The sequence below is a fragment of the Eleutherodactylus coqui genome, chromosome 1 (assembly GCF_035609145.1).
Source record: "Eleutherodactylus coqui strain aEleCoq1 chromosome 1, aEleCoq1.hap1, whole genome shotgun sequence".
Classification (NCBI taxonomy): domain Eukaryota; kingdom Metazoa; phylum Chordata; class Amphibia; order Anura; family Eleutherodactylidae; genus Eleutherodactylus; species Eleutherodactylus coqui.
In genome coordinates, this window is record NC_089837.1 from 508588655 (window position 1) to 508614027 (window position 25373).

At 48.5% G+C, this 25373-nt stretch overlaps 1 protein-coding gene across 1 annotated transcript in view; it reads left to right on the forward strand.

The window, feature by feature from the left end:
- Nucleotides 1-25373, forward strand: part of LOC136614330 (leucine-rich colipase-like protein 1) — a 65309-nt gene that overhangs the window by 22593 nt on the left and 17343 nt on the right. Inside the window, exon 3 of the mRNA XM_066594108.1 lies at nt 1328-1450. Within this exon, the coding sequence (XP_066450205.1) occupies nt 1328-1450 (123 nt within the window). The remainder of the gene's footprint in view (nt 1-1327; nt 1451-25373) is intronic.

Genomic DNA, 25373 nt, shown 5'->3' on the forward strand with positions numbered 1-25373 from the left:
GGTGGGGTGCGTTCAGAAATCACGTTAAACTATCCCGGCAAAATGTGATGCTGTGTGTAAGAGTGACCTTAAACTGTCAGATTAGCGCCATATTTTCCTGATGCGGCTCTGACAATTTAACCCACGACAGATCTCTGAGACTGAGCTCTAGAATTCTGCTGCAGATTCTTGTGTGCATTCGCACGTGGATGTAACCTCTGTTACGGGACACATCCATGTGCGGCCGCCTGACGTGGTTTCATCACCAAGAAATGACGGGTCAATTATCTTTCCCGCAGTGCAGACTTGAAAATTTGCACAAGGAAACATCTGAATGATCCGCCTCCTGACTGTCTGTTTAACAACTAGTTAAATTGTCCATAGAATGTAAATCCAGGAGCGTCTTATCTTATAGCCCTACAGCTGTTCCTCCTTTACTTCTCCTGGAACTGTATGATAAACACCTCCTCGGTGCTGATACACATAGCAGTAGTGCGCCGCTCTTTACTGCTAATCATGTTTTGGGACGCACTGGTTCCACAGGTAACCTTTACCGCCTCGTGTTTTATCTGTACGAGCCTCACCGACAAACTGCATTGAACAACTGATACAATTTGAGGTAAAACCGCGTGCGGCGGGAGGTGTAGCGCCAGACAGGACATTCTCGGACCCTGAACCTCCGGCCTCACGCTGCGTCTATTTACAGATAATTCACTGTAAAGGAATGAAATCCACACAAAGATCCTGGTGGCAGTGATTATACACTTCCATTATAGGAATCCCTACTGCTCCCTACAGAAATAACTACTGGATGACAAGAATCCCCCCCCCCCCTTATCTGTCATGGAGATGATACTCCAGCCGGGGGATCAGCTGATGCCTTCACTTACTGAGATGTTTATGCCCAAACATGGAATAAAAAAGGCACACTTCTACTGCACCTCCTGGCACATAGCTCTGCCTCCTGAGGGCCTCTGCCTCACTCATCATGATGTACTGGTGTTTCTATGGGATCTGCCTGCAGGGGCGCCACTGATCTCCAAAGGGAGGGCAGGATTTATGTGCAAACAAGGTCAGCAGGGCATCAGCATGTCCCTGGCTGCCTGCCATACATCCATCGGCCCGGGGGAGAGGAATATTTTTGTATAGGGTCCCTTCCGAGAGACTTCAGTGACGTACGGCAGATTTGACAACTATTCCGGTAATCAGGTCTCCCTTCTGCCTGGGAGTCTCCCCGATGTTACTGGAGAGTTGGCAAGTCTGTAACAGTCTTTACTTCCTCCTGTGATGTAAATGTGACGCCTTAGAAACAAATTCACTAATCATTTATTTCCTCTTTTACCTTAAGGAAATCGAAGATGAATGTTCTAACAGCAGTGAATGTGACAGCGGGTGTTGTGGAATTCGGATTCAGGATTCCATAGCCAAATGCATACCAAAAAGAGGACCGAATACGAAATGCATCGGCCCGGTGAGTACCTGCGTGCCGCTGCTGTCCTGGTTTCTTCTCTGCATACAGTACAGTCTCATTCGCACGGTCTATAATCCGTCAGATCCGGGTCAGATTTATCCACGTAGATCTGACTGTTTAACCCTCGGTGGAATATTGCGGCTGAGCTTTGGGGTTCTGTGATCTTTTTGCATACAGATGGATTTATCTCCTGTCGGCGGGACAAATCCGTGTTCGCCAGCAGATCTCGTCTCTGCGGTAATTGTCAGGACAATTATTTTTGCCGCATTACGGATTTGAAGATCTGCATGAAGAAAAATCTACTATATGAGCTACAGCACAGATCTGGGGAGCAGCGATAGAACACTAAAATGGCGCATTTCACCGCAAAATCGGGTGTGGAATCTGTGCTCAATTCAGTGGCAACATTCTGCCATGAGAAGGAGACCCGAGAGCCGTCCGTCCGTCTGCAGACAGATCTAAGTAACTATTTGTATTGGCCATAAAATAATAATCCTGAGGATCGTATATGATGCTGTTCCTCCATTACTCCTCCTGGAAGTGTATGAATAAGTACACACTCCGGGTACTTGTACACATAACAATAGTGTATGACGCTTTTTTTGCTGCATTTTCAATGCAGTTTTTGGGCACACGGGTATCACAGATAAAACATGTTATAACCGCGTGTTTCATCTGTACAAGCAATAAGCCGTAGTGTTAGCCAGCAGAGCAACATGTGCTGCGATGTAACGTCAGACGAGACATTCTCGGTAACAGGACCCCCGGCCTCACGCTGATATTACATTCTCCAAACAAAAGAAAACAACCAAACTTACTGATCCAAAGATAGAAGGCCAGGAACACCCCAGGTCCCCGCAGCAGGCAGAAATGGTATATGGGGGAGGGGCACCAGTGCAGAATACTGATGTACGACCGCTCTCACACCTACCGTACACTGGTGGGCTGCTAGTATTATACCTGCACATATATAAGGCTTGTATAGGGTGCCAGTCTCAGATACGTGTAGTGCACCATTCAGGGTTACAGACTATTAGTGACACCCCTACTATTATATAAGGCGGGCTGTCCTGTATATCCTAAGTGTACAAAGCACTGACACCCCGGGCCCCCCGCAGGAGGGGGATTTTTGGAAGCCATACCCCCCTCCTCTCGAGTAAGTGCCATTCTCTCTCTTATGAACTTCTTGTGACAAGTCTGGTTTCATGCTTTACAGTTCAAGAGCGCAGAACTTTTTTATTTACAGTTTTCTTCAATTTTCCTCTTGGGGGAGATCCTCTATATAGAGAACCCCCCAATTGGCTCTGCAGCTCTCCCTATTTCTAGAGGATGTGAACTGTCCAGCAATTAAAGGGGTGGTCTCGCGAAACCAAGTGGGGTTATACACTTCCGTATGGCCATATTAATGCACTTTGTAATGTACATTGTGCATTAAATATGAGCCATACAGAAGTTATTCACTTACCTGCTCCGTTGCTAGCGTCCTTGTCTCCATGGTTCCGTCTAAATTCGCTGGCAGCTTGCTTTTTTAGACGCGCTTGCGCAGTCCGGTCTTCTCCATTCAGCACGAGCCGCTTCAGTGTGCTCCCCGCTACAGCTCTTCTGCGCATGCGCAGACGAGCTGTCACTGCTCGGGAGCGCGCTGAAGCGGCCATTCTGCACCATCCTCTGTTAGAGGAAGGTGCAGAAACTGGAGCTGCCCAGCGGAGAAGACCAGCCCAGCCCAGCCCAGCAGCCCCGAGAAGCCTCCCAGGTAAGTGATGGGTCGGGGGGGGGCTGCCGCTGCGCCGGGCTGCGCCGGGCTGCGCCGGGGGGGGGGGGCTGCCGCTGCGCCGGGGGAGCTAGCGCTAGGCCGGGGGGGCTGTCGCTGCGATGGGGGGGGGCTGTCGCTAGGCCGGGGGGGCTGTCGCTGCGCCGGGGGAGCTAGCGCTAGGCCGGGGGGGCTGTCGCTGCGATGGGGGGGGGCTGTCGCTAGGCCGGGGGGGCTGTCGCTGCGCCGGGGGAGCTAGCGCTAGGCCGGGGGGGCTGCCGCTGCGCCGGGGGAGCTAGCGCTAGGCCGGGGGGGCTGTCGCTGCGATGGGGGGGGCTGTCGCTAGGCCGGGGGGGCTGTCGCTGCGCCGGGGGAGCTAGCGCTAGGCCGGGGGGGCTGTCGCTGCGCCGGGGGAGCTGTCGCTAGGCCGGGGGGGCTGTCGCTAGGCCGGGGGGGCTGTCGCTAGGCCGGGGGGAGCTAGCGCTAGGCCGGGGGGGCTGTCGCTGCGCCGGGGGAGCTAGCGCTAGGCCGGGGGGGCTGTCGCTGCGATGGGGGGGGCTGTCGCTGCGCCGGGGGAGCTAGCGCTGGGGAGCCGGGGGCTAGCGCCGGTTACCTGCTGTCTGGTCGGCGGCTGCGGGGCGTCTGGTCGGCGGCTGCGATGCGTCCGGTTGCCATGGAGACACAGCTGGCGGCGTCTCGGGAGCGCGCACGTCGGGCTGCAGCGAGCGACTGGGAAAGAGCCGGCGGCCATCTTGAGGAAACTTTTATAACTTGCTGAAACGCTGGAACGGTAAGTACGAACCAGCTAGAAATGTCATTTACAGGGGGGCTTAGTAATGTGTGTTTAATGGGGGGGACTGGGCAAAAAAAAAAATTAACTGCTTCCTCGAGACATCTCCTTTAACTAATTGGTGACCTGAAGGTAGGGTCGGGACATCGACACAAAAACATCGATAGGCAATAGTATCGCCTATCGCTGAACAAACTATCGATTATTGTAAAATATCGGTGGAAAAATATCAATATTTCGATATATCGACTTTTTAAAATGCTGTATAAAAATAAAACCGGTTTAGGGTTAATAAAGCATCAATCAACAACAAACATTATAAATCTCTTATAAAGCTTTAAACTGTTGAATTTATTACTAACTTCTAACTATTAATAACAGGAAAATAGATTAAAGTACGAATGAAAATAAACAATTACAGATGAAACATAGAATTAAAATTAGGAATATGAAAAGAGGTTTTTTATCATTGGCCCCAATAATCGTTATCTAATGAGCCAAGTAATATTAATTTGCTCGCATGCTCTCCCTTCACAATGCTCCTTCGAGGAGACAGAATTTCCCCAGCTTGACCGGGAGTGCAGAAAGATGATGGCGGTAAACACACTGAAACCAGGTCCTGCCAGAGACAAGGAAGCCAGAAGCTGGCCGCTGGACCTGGCGGGATGTGAGCATGATCTCTGTGTGTTTGTGGGGCTGCGTGCCCTGCATTTTTTCAAGTTGCCGCTGAGGGACCAACGGTCTCCATGGCAACTTGCAAGCAATGCAGGGCCTGGTAAGGCAAAGGCAGTGCCCCGAATGCAATTGTGATTCCGCTAGACGGGCCTCCTATCTTTTCTCTGGGCACTGCGTTGGCGTTGGATGCTGAATGCACGACATGTCGCGTCTCCTTTTCTGGACGCGACCTTTGCACGTTCAGCGCAGTCCTCCATCTGCATGTGGAAATGCTTTCATTTAGAAAGCTTTGCCCACAGCCATCGTGTTAGACGCAAGCATTCAGAGCCTGCGTCTAACGCAATGAACAAACGCTTGTGGAAAAGGGGCCGAAGACCCCACTATTCTGAGAGTCGATTTGCCTGCAGCAAACCTTATTTTGATGTCCCAACCTTACCTGAAGGCGCTTTCTGAACGTTGTTTGCACAATTGGATCTTTAAGCGATTAATGGTGTGGAAAGAGGCTGCATAACTGATACAGACATACTATACATTCAGGAAACACATTAAACAAAGAAGATGTATTTAAGCTAACACACAAGTGGTTTCCCCATGTTTTTCCTCTTCTGCAATACATAGTGAATGTGGAGTGTCCATAGCTATCAAGGATACAATTGTATTTTCTGTCCATTTAGTGATCTTGGATATCAATCGGCGTTACGCTATACTGATATACTCTATTAACAGGACTAAGTACACTCTAGCCTCAATACATGCCCCTAATTCTAAGCAGCATACTATCATTAAAAACTATAGACCAGGTTAAAGTTGGTCCATTAGGACTATTGGGTGACTTCAATAAAACTCTATGGCCCTTAGTGGACACATCATCCACTACTCAAATTACAGACCAACCTGCTTCCATTGTTCCCCTACTAAACAGTAAGAATCTCTTTGATATTGGGCATCTACAGCATCCAACTAAGTGCAATTATACCTTTTTTAATTTCAATAAATCTTTGGTATGTTGTTGGGTAGCATAGTAACAGTTTTACATTGTCATAGAGTTGCAGGCCTAAACATCACATTTTCCTTCTTTTCCATACCTAAACATAAACATATCAAACAACATAAGGAGCAGGAAAGTAGGAAAGAAGGGTGGGGCAAGGAGGGAAGTATGTTCTGAGATCTGCATACATTCTAACCGAAGAAAGCTCTCCAATTGCCAAACCTATATAGAAGCGTATTGTAACAAGTCGGGGTTGACTCGCCTCTGGATCGGCGTCCACACGGTTAGGAAGTGGCGCACCTCACACAAAAATAGGCTCCAGCAGTCTGAAATTTCTTTAAATCTGGCTCCTGCCAGCCTTTATTCGCAGCACATCACAAATGATAAACGGTCCATATGGGCCTTTTCCCCAGTCTCTGCTACCTTAGTGGCCTGCTCTGCTTCAGCAGTTTCACCTTCTGCCTTCTCGTTGGCCTCTTGTAATTCAGAGGATTGCTCACCCTCCATCTGTAGCTCAGCTCTCACTTTCTCAATGACTTTCCAGTTGGACACCATCTGCCATTGATAACCAAGCTCCACACTAATGTCTTCTACTTCCTGCTGAAGACTCACTGTAAATGTTTCAATTTAATCATAGATATCAGTTTGAAAAAAAAAACAACTGATTTTTCACTTTCACTCCTTCTAGGATTTCACTGTCTTGCTCTTCAACCGTGACCCAGCATGCAGGGTTCTCATCCAGTTTCTTTTCCAGAACTGACACCTGCGCCTGAAGTGATGCAATCTGTTCTGACAGATTCCTCTTAGTTTCTGCATCTTTCTCTTACTGCTTGAGGAACACATCTCTCTCATCTTGCATAGTCTTCAAGTGTGCACTAAGACCAAGCCTCTGCTGAGTCTCCTCTTGCACCAGCCTCTGAGACTTCTCAGTCTGAGCTTTCAACTCCACCTGCAGTCTATTCAGCTTCTCAGACAGCTCTATCTGCACTTGGTCACCTTCAGTAACTTTTACTTGTAGCTCTTGAAGCGGTTACTGCATTTTCCTTGCATTCAAATTCATGTTTGTCTTCCAACAATCCCTTCCCCTTTTCGGTCAGATTAGCACACTCACTTTTCAATGTTTCTTTCACTTTTTCACTTTGCGCCAACTGCTTGGACACTGCCCCCATAACTAGAGCATGACTCCGTTCCAGCTCCTGGATCTGGGTTTCCTGTAGTTCAGCTTTCTCATCCAAGCTCATCTGTAGCTGCGACACCAGTCTCTCATGGAGCGCTTCCTGGTTTTCTTTGTAATCCAGTCTGTCTTTCAGGATCTCTGCTTGCTTCTCTGCCTGACTGCAAGCAGCTTACTCTATTTCCAGCTTTCTCTTGAGCTTTTTCTTTTTCCTGAATATTAAGCAAGCGTTCTATTTCTATCTCACTCTGGACCTCAGGAACTGCACTGAGAACCTCACCTGTCCCACTAGGAGCAGCCCTTTTTTTCTTTTTTGCATCTTTAGTACTACTTGTCAACTCACTCTTTAGTTTGCTTTCACTACTCCTCTCTATTACTAGAGGAGTAGTTGTGCTAACTCCCCCATGGGTGTTGGCTGCACTGCCTGTAGAAACCTGTTTACACCCTGACTTACTTCGGGGAACATAACACCACATATTAGGCACGTCATATAGCAAACACATCCCACAATCTCCCACACATGACAATTCAAGGTTAATGGATGACAGTTAACATTGTGCAGATTCCTCTGCACAGACCTTCAACAAAGACGTATTATGCAGCATTTTAACTACTTTGGCATCAATTCTTTCACTGTCAAGTCCATACCGCACAGAACCCACAGTCTTTTTAGTGGCCTCAGCACTCCATGGAGTCTTCTCTGGATTTTTGTCACAGTCCTTTTGTGAGGACTGTTGGGAACAATCACATTAGACACCCCCAGCATGGCTCTTTTTGGTTGCCTCCCGCAATGACCGCTATTTTGATTTCTCAGTCCTAAAAATAGACATATGCAACAAGTTCACTAACTTGCCTCCCAGATGTCCTCAGTCTGGTCCTTTGTTGCTCCCATAGCAACCGCAGTTTTTCGGGCTCCTGGGCCTTTAAATACTGTTCCAGCAGCAACTGTACATTCGGCCTCCTGGCCCTTTAAACTGCTTCAAGCAGACGTTTGTCACCACTAAGGCAGCCACATCTTCAGCCTCCTGGCTCTTTACCAGCTGCCTGCAACGTTTTGTCGCCTCATGGTAACTGCTCATTCAGCCTCCTGACTCTTTACATACTTTGCTTTGTACTTCACTCTACTTTGTCCCAGCACATCCTCTGCCATATGTAACAAGTCAGGGTTCACTCACCTCTGGATCGCCATCCACACGGTTAGGTAGTGACTAGAGATGAGCGAACGTGTTCTTCCGAGCTTGATATTCGTGCGAATATTAGGGTGTTCGGGATGTTCTTTATTCGTAACGAACACCATGCGGTGTTCTGGTTATTTTCACTTCCTTCCCTGAGACGTTAGCGCGCTTTTCTGGCCAATTGAAAGACAGGGAAGGCATTACAACTTCCCCCTGTGTTGTCCCAGCCCTATACCACCCCCCTGCTGTGAGTGGCTGGGAAGATCAGGTGTCACCCGAACATAAAAGTCGGCCCCTCCCGCGGTTCGCCTCAGATGCGGTGTGAGTTAGATGAGGGACAGTGCTGTTTGTACCGGAGCTGCTGTAGGGAAAGAATTGGTAGTTAGTGTAGGCTTCAAGACCCCCCAAAGGTCCTTATTAGGGCCACTGATAGCTGTGTGTTGGCTGCTGTTAGCAGTGGCAAATTTTTTTTTCTCAAAATCGCCTCTGCAGACCGTTGCACCTGGCATTAGGGACAGAAGTGCTGCATAGGCAGGGAGAGTGTTAGGAGTGAGTGTAGCCTTCAAGAACCTCAACGGTCCTTTCTAGGGCCATATTTATCCGTGTGCAGTACTGTCCAGGCTGCTGTTAGCTGTGCTGCATTTTTTTTTGCTTCTCAAAATCGCTTCTGCAGAGCATTCCACCCTCCATTGATACTGCAGGGAAAGAATTGTATAGGCAGGGCCCCAACACAGTTGTTATTCATTGAATATACGCAGTGCTGCCTTTTGGTGCCAAAAAACTGAAAACAAATCTATTTGTCCAGCCTCTGTCCGTCCTAAGGGCTGTGGACACGTGTGAGCTGCGTGAACAACATTGCTAAATCAGACGCACCCAGCTACGCTTTACTGCTGGCTTCGCCATTTGCTTTCCTTAATTGGGAAAAAATACCTGCTCTCCAAGAGTTATAATAACTCTGCTACCCTCACGTTCTGTGACACATAAGCAGGGACACAGCACAGTTATTAAACTTCTCATGTTCATTGAATATACGCAGTGCTGCCTTTTGGTGGAAAAAAACTGAAAACAAATCTATTTGTCCAGCCTCTGTCCGTCCTAAGGGCGGTGGACACGTGTGAGCTGCGTGAACAACATTGCTAAATCAGACGCACCCAGCTACGCTTTACTGCTGGCTTCGCCATTTGCTTTCCTTAATTGGGAAAAAAATACCTGCTCTCCAAGAGTTATAATAACTCTGCTACCCTCACGTTCTGTGACACATAAGCAGGGACACAGCACAGTTATTAAACTTCTCATGTTCATTGAATATACGCAGTGCTGCCTTTTGGTGGAAAAAAACTGAAAACAAATCTATTTGTCCAGCCTCTGTCCGTCCTAAGGGCTGTGGACACGTGTGAGCTGCGTGAACAACATTGCTAAATCAGACGCACCCAGCTACGTTTTACTGCTGGCTTCGCCATTTGCTTTCCTTAATTGGGAAAAAAATACCTGCTCTCCAAGAGTTATAATAACTCTGCTACCCTCACGTTCTGTGACACATTAGCAGGGACACAGCACAGTTATTAAACTTAGATAATTCATTCACTAGAGGCAGTGGGGCCTTTCGTTTTCCAAAAAGGGCAAAAATTATATTTGGCCTGCAGTCTTGCGCCAATTTATTTCCTGCCTGTGAAATCAAATCACTGGTAATACAGCATGCTGAGGGGTAGGGGTAGGCCTAGAGGACGTGGACGCGGCCGAGGACGCGGAGGGCCAAGTCAGGGTGTGGGCACAGCCCGAGCTCCTGATCCCGGTGTGTCGCAGCCGACTGCTGCGCGATTAGGAGAGAGGCACGTTTCTGGCGTCCCCACATTCATCGCCCAATTAATGGGTCCACGCGGGAGACGGTTATTAGAAAATGAGCAGTGTGAGCAGGTCCTGTCCTGGATGGCAGAAAGTGCTTCGAGCAACCTATCGTCTACCCGCAGTTCTGCGCCGTCCACTGCTGCCAATCCGAATCCTCTGTCTGCTGCTCCTCCTTCCTCCCAGCCTCCTCACTCCACTACAATAACACCTGCTCAGGAGCGGGAACACTCCCAGGAACTGTTCTCGGGCCCCTGCTTAGATTGGGCAGCAGCGGTTCCTCTCCCACCAGAGGACTTTATCGTCACTGATGCCCAACCATTCGAAAGTTCCCGGGATCCGGGGGAAGAGGCTGGGGACTTCCGCCAACTGTCTCAACAACTTTCTGTGGGTGAGGAGGACGATGACAATCAGACACAGTTGTCTTGCAGTGAGGTAGTAGTAAGGGCAGTAAGTCCGAGGGAGCAGCGCACAGAGGATTCGGAGGAAGAGCAGCAGGACGATGAGGTGACTGACCCCACCTGGTGTGCAACGCTTACTCAGGAGGACAGGTCTTCAGAGGGGGAGTCAAGGGCATCAGCAGGGCAGGTTGCAAGAGGCAGTGCGGTGGCCAGGGGTAGAGGCAGGGCCAGACCGAATAATCCACCAAGTGTTTCCCAAAGCGCCCCCTCGCGCCATGCCACCCTGCAGAGGCCGAGGTGCTCTAAGGTCTGGCAGTTTTTCACAGAGACGCCTGACGACCGACGAACAGTGGTGTGCAACCTTTGTTGCGCAAAGCTCAGCCGGGGAGCCAACACCAACAGCCTCACCACCACCACCATGCGCAGACATATGATGGCCAAGCACCCCACAAGGTGGGACGAAGGCCGTTCACCGCCTCCGGTTTGCACCCCTGCCTCTCCCCCTGTGCCCCAACCTGCCACTGAGATGCAACCCCCCTCTCAGGACACAGGCACTACCGCCTCATGGCCTGCACCCACACCCTCATCTCCGCTGTCCTCGGCCCCATCCAGCAGTGTAGTTCAGCGCACCGTTCAGCCGTCGCTTGCGCAAGTGTTCGAGCGCAAGCGCAAGTACGCCACCACGCACCCGCACGCTCAAACGTTAACCGTCCGCATAGCAAAATTCATCAGCCTTGAGATGCTGCCGTATAGGGTTGTGGAAACTGAGTCCTTCAAAAGTATCATGGAGGCGGCGGCCCCGCGCTACTCAGTTCCCAGTCGCCACTACTTTTCCCGATGTGCCGTCCCAGCCCTGCACGACCACGTCTCCCGCAACATTGTGCGCGCCCTCACCAACGCGGTTACTGCCACGGTCCACTTAACTACGGACACGTGGACAAGCACAGGCGGGCAGGGCCACTACATCTCCCTGACGGCACATTGGGTGAATTTAGTGGAGGCTGGGACAGAGTCAGAGCCTGGGACCGCTCACGTCCTACCCACCCCCAGAATTGCGGGCCCCAGCTCGGTGGTGGTATCTGCGGAGGTGTATGCTTCCTCCACTAAAGCACCCTCCTCCTCCTCCTCCTCTGTCTCGCAATCAAGATGTGTTAGCAGCAGCATGTCGCCAGCAGTCGGTGTCGCGCGGTGTGGCAGCACAGCGGTGGGCAAGCGTCAGCAGGCCGTGCTGAAACTACTCAGCTTAGGCGATAAGAGGCACACGGCCCACGAACTGCTGCAGGGTCTGACACAGCAGACCGACCGCTGGCTTGCGCCGCTGAGCCTCCAACCGGGCATGGTCGTGTGTGACAACGGGCGTAACCTGGTGGCGGCTCTGCAGCTCGGCATCCTCACGCACGTGCCATGCCTGGCCCACGTCTTTAATTTGGTGGTTCAGCGGTTTCTGAAAAGCTACCCACGCTTGTCAGACCTGCTCGTAAAGGCGCGCCGGCTCTGCGCACATTTCCGCAAGTCCCACACGGACGCTGACACCCTGCGCACCCTGCAACATCACTTTAAGCTGCCAGTGCACCGACTGCTGTGCGACGTGCCCACACGGTGGAACTCTACGCTCCACATGTTGGCCAGGCTCTATGAACAACGTAGAGCTATAGTCGAATACCAACTCCAACATGGGCGGCGCAGTGGGAGTCAGCCTCCTCAATTCCTTTCAGAAGAGTGGGCCTGGTTGGCAGACATCTGCCATGTCCTTGGTAATTTTGAGGAGTCTACCCAGGTGGTGAGCGGCGATGCTACAATCATTAGCGTCACCATTCCTCTGCTATGCATCTTGAGAAATTCCCTGCAAACCATAAAGGCAGCTGCTTTGCGCTCGGAAACGGGGGCGGGGGAAGACAGTATGCCGCTGGATAGTCAGGGCACCCTCCTGTCTATTTCTCAGCGCGTACAGGAGGAGGAGGAGGAGCATGAGGAGTATGAGGAGGAGGGGGAAGAGACAGCTTGGCCCGCTGCTGACGGTACACCGGCTGATTGCCTGTCATCCTTTCAGCGTGTATGGCCTGAGGAGGAGGAGGAGGAGGAGGAGGAGGATCCTGATAGTGATCTTCCTAGTGAAGACAGCCATGTGTTGCGTACAGGTACCCTGGCACACATGGCTGACTTCATGTTAGGATGCCTTTCTCGTGACCCTCGCGTTGCACGCATTCTGGCCACGACGGATTACTGGGTGTACACACTGCTCGATCCACGGTATAAGGAGAACCTGCCCACTCTGATTCCCGAAGAGGAAAGGGGTTCGAGAGTGTTGCTATACCACAGGACCCTTGCGGACAAGCTGATGGTAAAATTCCCAGCCAACAGCGCTAGTGGCAGAAGGCGCAGTACCGAGGGCAAGGTAGCAGTGGATGTGCGTAGATCGAGCAGCATGTACATCCCAGGCAGTGCAACAGTCTTTAAGGGCCTGGCCAGCTTTATGGCTCCCCACCAAGACTGTGTCACCGCTCCCCAGTCACGGCTGAGTCGGCGGGAGCACTGTAAAAGGATGGTGAGGGAGTACGTAGCGGATCGCACGACCATCCTTGGTGACGCCTCTGCCCCCTACAACTACTGGGTGTCGAAGCTGGACATGTGGCCTGAACTAGCGCTGTATGCCCTGGAGGTGCTTGCTTGTCCTGCGGCTAGCGTCTTGTCGGAGAGGGTGTTTAGTGCGGCTGGGGGAATCATCACAGATAAGCGTAGCCGCTTGTCAACCGACAGTGCCGACATGCTATCACTCATCAAGATGAACAAAGGCTGGATTTCCCCAGACTTCTGTTCTCCACCAGCGGACAGCAGCGATACGTAAGCAATACGTAGGCTGCACCCGCGGATGGAAGCTACGTTCTCTCTCACCATCCAAAACGGGGACATTTCTGCTTCATCAATCTGTGTCTAATATTCCTCCTCCTCCTCCTCCTGCTCCTCCTCCTGAAACCTCACGTAATCACGCTGAACGGGCAATTTTTCTTAGGGCCACAAGGCTCACTCAAATAATTTTTCAGAACAATTTTTATAAGTTTCAATGCGCTTAAAAGCATTGGAACTTTAACTTGAACCAATTTTTCGTTACACTGGGCTGCCTCCAGGCCTAGTTACCACTTAAGCCACATTAACTAAAGCGATTAATGGGTTTCACCTGCCCTCTTGGCTGGCCATGGCCAATTTTTGGGATGTACATTAGTACTGTTGATACAGCAATTTTTGTGGGCCCTCACCTACAGTGTAATCAAATTAATTTTTAGCCCACCTGCATTACAGCTGACGTTACCTCAGCTGTGTTGGGCAATGCAATGGGATATTTTTATGTACCGCCGGGGGGTTCCAGGGAGCCACCCATGCTGTAGGTGCACACTGAGTTTTTAATACATCTGTACACTTCTAAAGAACCCGTCTGACTGGGGCATGCAGTGTGGGCCGAAGCCCACCTGTATTACGCACGACATTACTACCTCAGCTGTGTTGGGCAATGCAATGGGATATTTCTATGTACCGCCGGTGGCTTCCTGGCACCCACCCAGGCAGTGGGTCCACAGGGAGTTTAACCTACATGTGTCCACTTGTAAAGAACCCCAGTCTGACTGGGGCATGCAGTGTGGGCCGAAGCCCACCTGCATTAAGCACGACATTACTACCTCAGCTGTGTTGGGCAATGCAATGGGATATTTTTATGTACCGCCGGTGGGTTCCAGGGAGCCACCCATGCTGTAGGTGCACACGGAGTGTAACCTACATGTGTCCACTTGTAAAGAACCCCAGTCTGACTGGGGCATGCAGTGTGGGCCGAAGCCCACCTGTATTACGCACGACATTACTACCTCAGCTGTGTTGGGCAATGCAATGGGATATTTCTATGTACCGCCGGTGGCTTCCTGGCACCCACCCAGGCAGTGGGTCCACAGGGAGTTTAACCTACATGTGTCCACTTGTAAAGAACCCCAGTCTGACTGGGGCATGCAGTGTGGGCCGAAGCCCACCTGCATTAAGCACGACATTACTACCTCAGCTGTGTTGGGCAATGCAATGGGATATTTTTATGTACCGCCGGTGGGTTCCAGGGAGCCACCCATGCTGTAGGTGCACACGGAGTGTAACCTACATGTGTCCACTTGTAAAGAACCCCAGTCTGACTGGGGCATGCAGTGTGGGCCGAAGCCCACCTGTATTACGCACGACATTACTACCTCAGCTGTGTTGGGCAATGCAATGGGATATTTCTATGTACCGCCGGTGGCTTCCTGGCACCCACCCAGGCAGTGGGTCCACAGGGAGTTTAACCTACATGTGTCCACTTGTAAAGAACCCCAGTCTGACTGGGGCATGCAGTGTGGGCCGAAACCCACCTGCATTAACCCTTTCCAGTCCACTGTGTGACCTGTGAAGACATTAGGGTTTAAGGCTGTACAGCTCCGTTGTTGGTAGACGTCCGTCGGGGTTCTCTTACTGTATATTGCCAGCCTCTCTGCTGTCGGAGCCTATCCTACGTGTCAGCTCATGCAGTACTGGCTTTAGCCAGCATATAGCGCCGTTGTATAACAGCAGAAAAAGAGTAAGCCCCCTAGGAAAACCATATACAAATTGGATTGGAAAGGGTTAAGCACAACATTACTACCTCAGCTGTGTTGGGCAATGCAATGGGATATTTCTATGTACCGCCGGTGGCTTCCTGGCACCCACCCAGGCAGTGGGTCCACAGGGAGTTTAACCTACATGTGTCCACTTGTAAAGAACCCCAGTCTGACTGGGGCATGCAGTGTGGGCCGAAGCCCACCTGCATTAAGCACGACATTACTACCTCAGCTGTGTTGGGCAATGCAATGGGATATTTTTATGTACCGCCGGTGGGTTCCAGGGAGCCACCCATGCTGTAGGTGCACACGGAGTGTAACCTACATGTGTCCACTTGTAAAGAACCCCAGTCTGACTGGGGCATGCAGTGTGGGCCGAAGCCCACCTGTATTACGCACGACATTACTACCTCAGCTGTGTTGGGCAATGCAATGGGATATTTCTATGTACCGCCGGTGGCTTCCTGGCACCCACCCAGGCAGTGGGTCCACAGGGAGTTTAACCTACATGTGTCCACTTGTAAAGAACCCCAGTCTGACTGGGGCATGCAGTGTGGGCCGAAACCCACCTGCATTAACCCTTTCCAGTCCACTGTGTGACCTGTGAAGACATTAGGGTTTAAGGCTGTACAGCTCCGTTGTTGGTAGACGTCCGTCGGGGTTCTCTTACTGTATATTGCCAGCCTCTCTGCTGTCGGAGCCTATCCTACGTGTCAGCTCATGCAGTACTGGCTTTAGCCAGCATATAGCGCCGTTGTATAACAGCAGAAAAAGAGTAAGCCCCCTAGGAAAACCATATACAAATTGGATTGGAAAGGGTTAAGCACAACATTACTACCTCAGCTGTGTTGGGCAATGCAATGGGATATTTCTATGTACCGCCGGTGGCTTCCTGGCACCCACCCATGCTGTAGGTGCACACGGAGTTTTTACTACATCTGTACACTTATAAAGAACCCCAGTCAGACTGGGGCATGCAGTGTGGGCCGAAGCCCACCTGCATTAAGCACGACATTACTACCTCAGCTGTGTTGGGCAATGCAATGGTATATTTCTGTGTACCGCCGGTGGGTTCCAGGGAGCCACCCATGCTGTGGGTCGACAGGGACTTCACAATAGGGAGTTGTACCTGCCTGTGTCTATGAATTAAAAAGCCCGGTCTGACTGGGGCATGCAGACACCTTGACAGAATGAATAGTGTGTGGCACATAGGTTCCCCATTGCTATGCCCACGTGTGCAGCTCCTGATGGCGGTGGCACAGGATTCTATTTCTCATTGCTTCTGTACAGCATTGTGGGCTATCGCTCCGCCACTTTTAAAGAGGGTCGCTGCCTAGCCGTGCCAACCTCTGCAGTGTGTGCCTGCGGTCCCTCGTCATGGCAGACGCAATTCTAAATAGACATGAGCGTGGTGTGGCATGAGGGCAGCTGAAGGCTGCCCAGGGACACTTTGGTGTGCGCTGTGGGGGGGGAGGGGGGGGGCGGTTGGGCAGCATGTAACCCAGGAGAAGTGTCAGTGGAGTGCCATGCAGGCAGTGATTGTGCTTTGTTGGAGGTAGTGTGGTGCTTAGCAAAGGTATGCCATGCTAATGAGGGCTTTTCAGAAGTAAAAGTTGGGGGGGGGGGGCCCACTCTTGCCGGTATTGTGGCTTAATAGTGGGACCTGGGAACTTGAGATGCAGCCCAACATGTAGCCCCTCGCCTGCCCTATCCGTTTCTGTGTCATTCCCATCACTTTGTTGAATTGCCCAGATTTTCACACATGAAAACCTTAGCGAGCATCGGCGAAATACAAAAATGCTCTGGTCACCCATTGACTTCAATGGGGTTCGTTGTTCGAAACGAACCCTCGAGCATCCCGGGAAGTTCGTTCCGAATAACGAACACCCGAACATTTTGGTGTTCGCTCATCTCTAGTAGTGACGCATCTTACACGAAAATAGGCCCCAGCACTCTGAAACATCTTTAAATCTGGCTCCTGGCAGCCTTTATTTGCAACATAAATCATAAACAGTCCATATAGCTTTAGGGTTCACAACCCACATAGTCCTGTCACTAACCCCGCCTGGGGCGTCTGCAGGGCGTCTTCCTCTGTCAGTCAGGGTGACAGACCCAACTGCTCCACACTGGACCTCAGGCTTCAAGTCCCTGATGCGGCTCCCTTCACCACCTCTCTGGCTCTCTCAGCCAATATCATCTCTTTTGCTTCTGACAGGAACTGGCTTATATGCAACCAATTTCTGCTACACCCATCAGGTGTTAACCCTCTCTTTTTTTCTTTTCCAGGTATCAGACTGCATATTTAGCACCCTCTATAGGCCATTCTGATACTGCCTTACTACAATATTTCATATTGATCCACTATTTATGAAATTACTCTTTTTTTTTACCCCGTCTATCCATGGTTGCCAAGTTTCTTTAAAACTGGATACTCTATCCTGTCTTATTGCAAATAATTTTTCAAATGAACAATGCTCAATTAGCCAAGCACAATCAGAGCTATCAGCAGGTGGGGATTTCAAATCCCTGGCTGCTAATAGCTCAGTACTACAGAGCCGGGGACAGCGGCAAAAGGCGCTGCTGAGCCCGGCAGGTGAGTATGGATTTTTTTTTTTTTACACTTTTTTAAATGTCTTTTCAGGGAAGGGTTTATGAAGCCCTTCCCTGAAAAGCTATTGCCGGCTGCCGGGGCTCAGCGGCGACTTCTGCCACTGTCCCAGCTCTATAGTGCTCAGCTATCAGCAGCCCGGGATTTTAAATCTCCGGCTGCTGATAGCTCAGTACTACAGAGTCGGGGACAGCCAGGAGAAGATGCGGCTGAGCACGGCAGCCGAAGGGAGGTGAGTATGTTTGGGGTTTTTTTAACACTTTTTTTTTGTTTTTCAGGGAAGGACTTATATTTAAAGCCCTTTCCTGAAAGCATTTCAGGGGTGCCGGCAGCAGGATCCTCCACCGCAGCTGTCAGGATTTGCCAGCTCATCATTCACAGACGGGATCTTCATGCAAATTTGTTCGCAAGTCATTGAAATCCAAATGATTGTGCCTTCACACCAGACAACTGGGGATCAACTAGCAACTATCTTTCAGTCATTGATGGAATGGAGACGTCTTCCTTGGTTTATCCTGAAAAAGCACGGGCGGATCTTTTTTCTACTATATTTCAGCTGCGGAGGGGAATCCTTTATTCCCCGCGGGGATGTAGAATTCCTCTGCTGCATCTGTCACAGATGTGGCAGGTGCAGCAGGGAATTCTTTTTCCTTGCAGGGATGCAGGAAACATCTGCCGCATGCGGCAGATGTGTTCTTCGTCCGCGGGGACACAGCAGCGGCGGGCAGGTAAGTTTTTTTTTTTTTTACTTTTTTTTAACTTATATATAAAGCCATTCCCTGAAAAAGAATGCAGGGGTGCCAACAGAGCATTGTTTTCAACAAGCACGCAGCTATGTTCATGCGTTTTTTTTGCTCGGACCTAGGTGCGCACAAAAACACACTTGTTTGAACCCACCCTAAGGGAAAGGACAATCTTTAAGCCTAGATTTCAGATCGACCCCATTTCCCACAAAAAATAAATTCTCTTTTGATAACCTTTAAGATTTTTAGGGATATTAATCACCAATAACTGAGACTTGAGATAGCTAATTTTACAGTATGAAACACGTCCAAAACTATTTATAATCCTTGTTACCAGCCTAAGAGAAGATATTGGATGGGTCATAAGCAGCGCAGCATCGTCTGCAAATAAGCTTATTTTATGTTGACGAGGTGGTAGTGGGATCCGCCTAATATCAGAATCTGTTCTTATTTTATCTGCAAACAGTTCCATTGCCAAAATAAACAATAGAGGTGAAAGGGGGCAGCCCTGGCGAGTACCATTAGTGATCTGGAAAAAACTAGGAAGGGTTCCATTAACTAATACTCTCACAGATGGGGAGGAGTATACAGCTTGAATAGCTCTAAGAATCTCTCCCTTGAATCCAAATTTTTTCAAAACCGCGAACGCATAGCCCCAGTGAATCCTATCAAATGGCTTCTCCGCATCCACCGTAAGGAGCAGAGAAGGTGCCCACAAACCAGAGACCTGAGCCAGCAGGTCTATTATTCTTCTCGTTTTATCTGACACTTGACGGCCCCGAGTGAACCCCACCTGGTCACTATGTACTAGTAATGGGATCATTTCCAGTAATCTTTAGGCTAGGTTTTTTGCATATATTTTTGTGTCACTGTTCAACAGAGAGATTGGCCTAAAATTCGCCGGGAAAGTAAGGTCTTTATCTGGTTTAGGAATTGTTACTACTGTGGCTTGAAGCATTTCCACAGGTAGTTTGCCTATCTTTTTAGCTTCGTTAAACATTTTAGTGAGATTTACCGACAGTTGTTTTTTCCAAAAATGTGGTAGTACTTGTAAGAATACCCGTCAGGGCCACGGGGCTTTGTCTTTTTTAAGACTATTGATTATTTTTAAGGCCTCCTGTACTGTAATCAGGTTATTAAGTGTCTCTAATTGTTCCTGACTAATTGTCGGGAGATTAATACTGCTCAAAAATTCGTTTATACTCCCCTCATTCGGTTGAATTGTTAGAGGTTAGTCTTTTAAGTTATAAAGCTTTGTGTAGAACAGATTAAAAGCTTTCACTATATCTGTTGGGTTGCAAAGCTTATGCTCTGAGCCTGGTTCTTTTATAAATGGAATCTTGGATTTGATCCTTATTTGTTTTACTCTCCCAGCCATATAGCTATTGAATTTGTTGTTAGCTGTATAGTAGGTAGTTTTTTTATAGGCTTTCAGTTGTTTTTCATGTTCCAATAGTAAGTGGTCCCTCAGTTGTTGTCTTACACAGAGTAGTTTCCTATGTATGCTATCTGTCGTGTCTTTCTGTACCTTTAGTTCTAGATTTTTTAATTATGATAGCAGGTCATTTAGGATTTTATTTTTTGTATCGGGACCCTTGTTGGATCATTAGTCCCCTAATTACTGATTTATGAGCATTCCACACAGTAAAAGGTAAATCATTAATTGCAAAATATTCTTGGATAGCTGTACACAATTGACTTTTGTAAGGGTCAACATTCATTAAATAGGAGTTAATCCGCCAAACTTTTTGTATATACTCAGAGTGAAACAATCCCAAGGAAGGAAATCTGGTGCGTGATCAGACCAGGAGGTGGTTCTAATCCAAAAATGTGGATAGGATCCTTCATAAATATTGGTATATCCTACTTAAGGATAAGGACTCGGCGGATTGCCTGGGAAGTAGGCCTTCTATCACATACTGAAGAGGTAGACCTCTCAAGGACCATCTGGTTCATAGTCATTTCACCCCCTGAGTCCCCTAAGAAAACATGGTTAAACTCCAAAAAAATTAAGGGGGCGTACCCTTGCTCCGACTGTGCAGCGTGCCAATTTATAGGGAAAGGCACCACATTTGCAGGTTCCAACACAAAAAGACATATGACATCGGTGATTTCATAAACTGCAAAATGTCAGGGGTGGTATATCTGGCCACCTGGCCATGCACCATGGAATATGTAGGCAAAATGAAACAACAATTGAGAAGAATACTGGCTCATGTGGGAAATGTGCAGAGAAATGAGCATACCAGTTTAGCGAACCATGTGAGAGACCACCATGATAACAACCCTAGTGTCCTGAAGTTTCAGGGCATAGAGCTGATCAGGTGCAATTGAAGAAGGGGGAATATTGATAGAAAATTACTACAAAAAGAGTGCATGTGGATCCATAGATTACAGACCTGCTCCCCCAAAGGCTTGAACGACCAAGTTTCTTATACGTCATTTATCAGACTAATTCCAGTGGGAATAATCATGTGACAAAAAGAAGTGTAAAGCTTCCTATCTCCCACTAAGATCTGGAGGAGAATGAGATTAAAGGAAAAGAAAAAGAAGCAGGAAGAAGAAAAGAAGGAAAAAGAGAAAGGTTCAAGATCAAAGAAAAAGAGAAATTCCCGAATGAAAAATGACTTCCTCTAATTGATCTCCACCTCTTATAAATTTTGAAATTTTGGATTTGGTGTACATGCTGAGTTTGACCAAAAATTAAAAGACACACATAGACTTTTATGCTTCCAGTTTTACTAACTCAAACAATCCCTCTAGAGTATTTAAATAGCCCCCACCATCTAATGATCCTGATGAGAGAATTTATGGCATCATAAAAAAACTTCTAAAAAACCCCTGAAGCATGGGAAGGTGCTCATTATGCCTATACATTGCATTTTGAGTGTGGGAGCTGTCCAGTACTGATTATTAAGCACTACCACCCTGCTGCCTGATATCGTAACAGCAGGGGAGCTGTCCAGTGCTGAACTTCTGTCAGTGAAGACACTCCCTGCAATATATCGCGAGGGAGCAAAAGAGGGGAGTGTTTCAGATCTCAATCAGGATAGGGGATAGATGGAAAAAGGGGAGTAACTCTGGGAATGAGGGAAGGAGGGGTGTTTCACATATAAGCGCTGTCAGTTCCTGACGCGTGGCACTCACTATTGGGAAAGCCGCCGGTCATCACGGCCGCTCAAGCTAATGAATTTAAACACATCCTGATGACACAGTCTGCCGTAGCAGAGTGTAGAAACGCGTTGATGTTATAAGAGTAGTGAGTCAGTTCATCTCCAAAGCGAGTTAGCTAGTACAGTGTTAGCCGGCTGCCTGCTACCTTTCATCGGGCGGCTACAACAATGCCCAGACAGTCAGCTATCTCCTATTACGGCAATTAATGCCAGAATACTTAGCAGGGAGTTCCATTTAGCAATTTGGGTGAATTTATGCATCAAAACCCATTTACTGCAAGGAATGGAATACACTGCTTGAGATCGGAGAAGCTGATTCACATTCAGATACATAGGTGAACCTTAACCCCTTGTGCACTGGACCCTCTTTTTTCTTTTAAGAAAACATACACTTTGCAATATATTGATGGCACTGTGTTTGGACTATGGGGCAACATATATAGAATCCTAAAAGGACTATATGTGTGCCTGCTATAGCTGTCCTGCTTATAATTAACCCTATCCTTTCCACTACTACATGCCATTTAAGGGAATCATTAGGAGTGTTTTATTTTCTACCTAGCACACCTTGATTCCCTAATTCTGGGTCACACTTGCTCAATGGGCCGTATCTGTGGACATAGAGGGGTCAGTATTATGCATCTCTTTCCCCGTTTTGCAATATCATATACAGAGGTAATGAAGTATTAAAGAGGTGCATTTTTTAATGTATCTAAGAGTGTACATATTCAGTAGTCATCACACACTATCTTAACTCCCTTTTGTGACTATTACTAATCTAGGAGACCGCAAAGAGGCTCTTAGATAAACTTTAAAAGGGAATGACCTTCCCGATCTGTTGATCTTACTGAATTAACACCTAGGGGGTGTCTCCACCTGTGGTACAAACACTAATAATAAAGTGGATTGATACTCTGTATTTGGAACAATAGTACGATCAAAGAGAATGGGTTTCTTTTTGGGGTAGGGGAATTTTCTGGCCACAAATTATCAATAAATTCCCCTCATTTTTGAAAAATATATGTTTCAGTCTGTCCATTAATAAGTTTTTAAGAATTTTCAATAAAATCAGTAGTTTTAATTAAATTTCTTCTTCGGTGAGTGGTTCCAATCGAGGCCTCCTTCACTCTTGGTAACAAAAAAAAATCCACTAAGATCATGTCAGTCTTAGTCCAGGTTCTATGTCTTGTGGAGTAGGAGTACTTTTTTGCGTTTGCGTTGTATCATAGAGTTCCTCTTTTAGCAGCCATGGTGCTAGTGTAGGTGCTACCGTTCTGCCTCTGCTGTTGGTGTCTATACTTCTATCAGAAATTAAAACCTTTCTCATCACCATATTAAGAAATCGTATTTGAGCATTGCTCAGTACATACATGTTTACCAATGTTACAGGAAACCCATTACCGTCACAAATTAGTATTATATATCTCCCCTTTTCATCTATTTTGGATTTAACAAGTTTGAAATCAATAGAATCTCTAATTGCTATAAGAACACCTGCTTTTTTCTTTTCCGTATTTTTTTTTTTTTTTTCAAATCCAATTTTTTTATTAATTTTAACACAGCCAAACATACAATAACAAATTGCCTGAAACCTTAATTACATCACATGTGATCCTGGCAAGGACGGCGCCACACAGGCAGTAATGCAAACCGTAACAAAGGTCTATCTAGCATAGTGTGGTGACATCCTACTAACAAAAGAAGACGGGGGGATACATACATCGGTTCGTGGGTGTGGTGGGGAGGGGGGGGGGAGGACAAGAAGGGGGAGGGGTCCAAGTGAGCTCAGCCACGGCGCTGCCAAGCCAGCCAGCCTTTTGAGGTGCTCAGTGGCCTACCTGATCACGTACCTCCCTCCACAGACCCCAGACCTCCACGAATTTTTCATGGGAGCCAGTGGCCCAGCCAGAGAGCTCCTCCAAGTTGTAAGTCAGGTCCATTCTGTCCCTCCACTGACTCAGGAGGGGGGGAAACTTTTGCAACCAGAGAAGAGGGATAAGTGCCTTGGCCGCATCAATTGCGTGGGCCAGCAATTTATGCTTGCGAGGATTAAAGCTACTCGTGGGCCTCCACAGAAACAAAACCTCAGGTGAGAGTGTAAAGCCTGGCGAAATCTTTTGTAACGACACCGTGATCTCCTGCCAAAAAGCCTCCAGTACCGGACAACTCCACCAAATGTGTAAAAAGGTGCCCGTGTCGCCCCCACATCTCCAGCACTTATTGTCAGGGGAAAGTTTGTGGTCAGCGAGCCACTGGGGTGTCCTATACCACCTGGCAAGGAGCTTATAATGGGCTTCCTGCGAGGTGATGCAGGGGGAAAGCCCGTAGGCAAATTTCAAGATTATGTGTGTTTCATGGGGTGACAGTGTGATATGTAGCTCTTTTTCCCAGGAGTATAGAAAAGCTGGCTTTGCAATTTGTAAGGAAGAAGAACAGGATTTGCGAATGAACACAATTTTCTTGCTGCCTGTTCTACTGTCTTTCACTGCCCTCTCAAATGCGGTAAGAGGTCTGGAAGACGTGAAGGTCTGGTTAAATTTCTTAATCACTCCCTCAATCTGAGCCCGTTGGAGGAATGACAGTGGCTGGGCGGGCAGCAGGGACTCCACTATCTCTCTCGGTCCCAAGTGTCTCATAGCCTGGAGCTCGCTGAGAGGTCTATTGCTAAGTGTCATCCAGAGTCTCTTCGTACAGGGATCCGGCGGCAGTCCCAAGAGAGCTGGGATAGAGCCTATGGGAGTAATGGGAGAGGGCGTGGGCGCCAGTGTCTCCCTCCGCAGGTCCCACGCCTCACAGGGTCCTCTCAGCAAAGGATTGAACCCTTTGCTCCTATATGTATTCTTCCTAGTGAACCACAGATCCGCCAATGCAGAGGTCCCATACAATTCTGCTACCAACTGATATAGGAGAGGGTCCTCTCCTGTCAGGGTGAGTCTCTGCCAGTTACTAATGTGGTAGGCTATGTAGTAATCATATACGTTCGGCATTCCTATTCCCCCCTCATCTCTTCCTCTGATCAGGAGACTATACGCCAACCGGGGGCTCCTCTGTCTCCAAATAAACTTTATGAACAAGGATCTAAGGGTGTCAAAGAAGCTGGCGGGCAAGTGAACCGGAAGGGATCTAATCTGGTATAGGACGATGGGGAGTATGTAGGTCTTTATGAGGTTTTTCCTCCCAAACCAGGAGATGTACGGTACATCATAGTTCTGGAGCAGGGACTTTATTTTAGCTAGCAGCGGGGGAAAATTTGCAGGGTAGAGATCCTCTATCCTCCCAGTTAGCTTTACTCCCAGAAAAGTTATTGATGAGCTGGACCAGGAGAACGGGGAGCCCACCCTCAGCCTTTCGTACCTAGCTTTTGGAATCGCGACGCCCAGGACTGTTGATTTGTTGAAATTAATTTTGAAGTTCGAGAGTGCTCCAAAATGCTCTAGGCAGGTGATCAGTCTCGGTAGCCCACTCTCCGGATTCATAATTGTAAAAATAACATCATCTGCGAACGCCGTCGCCGATAATTCACAGTCCCCTACTCTTAGTCCCCGAATCTCCTGGTCCAGTCTCACTTCCTGCAGGAGGGGTTCCAGGGCTAATATAAACAGGGAGGGGGACAACGGACACCCCTGGCGCGTGCCATTACTTATTTCAAATGGAGGGGAAAGGGTGTTATTAATTTTTAGCCTAGCATGAGGCTCAGCGTATAGAGTAAAGATGGCTTCTACAAAGGAGGGAGGGAAGTTGAAATGTAGCAAGACAGATCTCATATATCCCCAATCAACTCTGTCAAAAGCCTTTTCGGCATCAGTACTGACCAGAGCGAGGGGGATTTTCTTTGCATTAGCATACTGGATTGCATGGAGAATACGTGTGCTATTGTCCCTTCCCTCCCTGCCCCTCACGAAGCCAGCCTGTTCTCTATTTACCAAGAGCGGGATATAGTTCTCCATTCTCCTGGCGAGAAGTTTAGCCCACATCTTGACGTCCAAGTTTATCAAAGAAA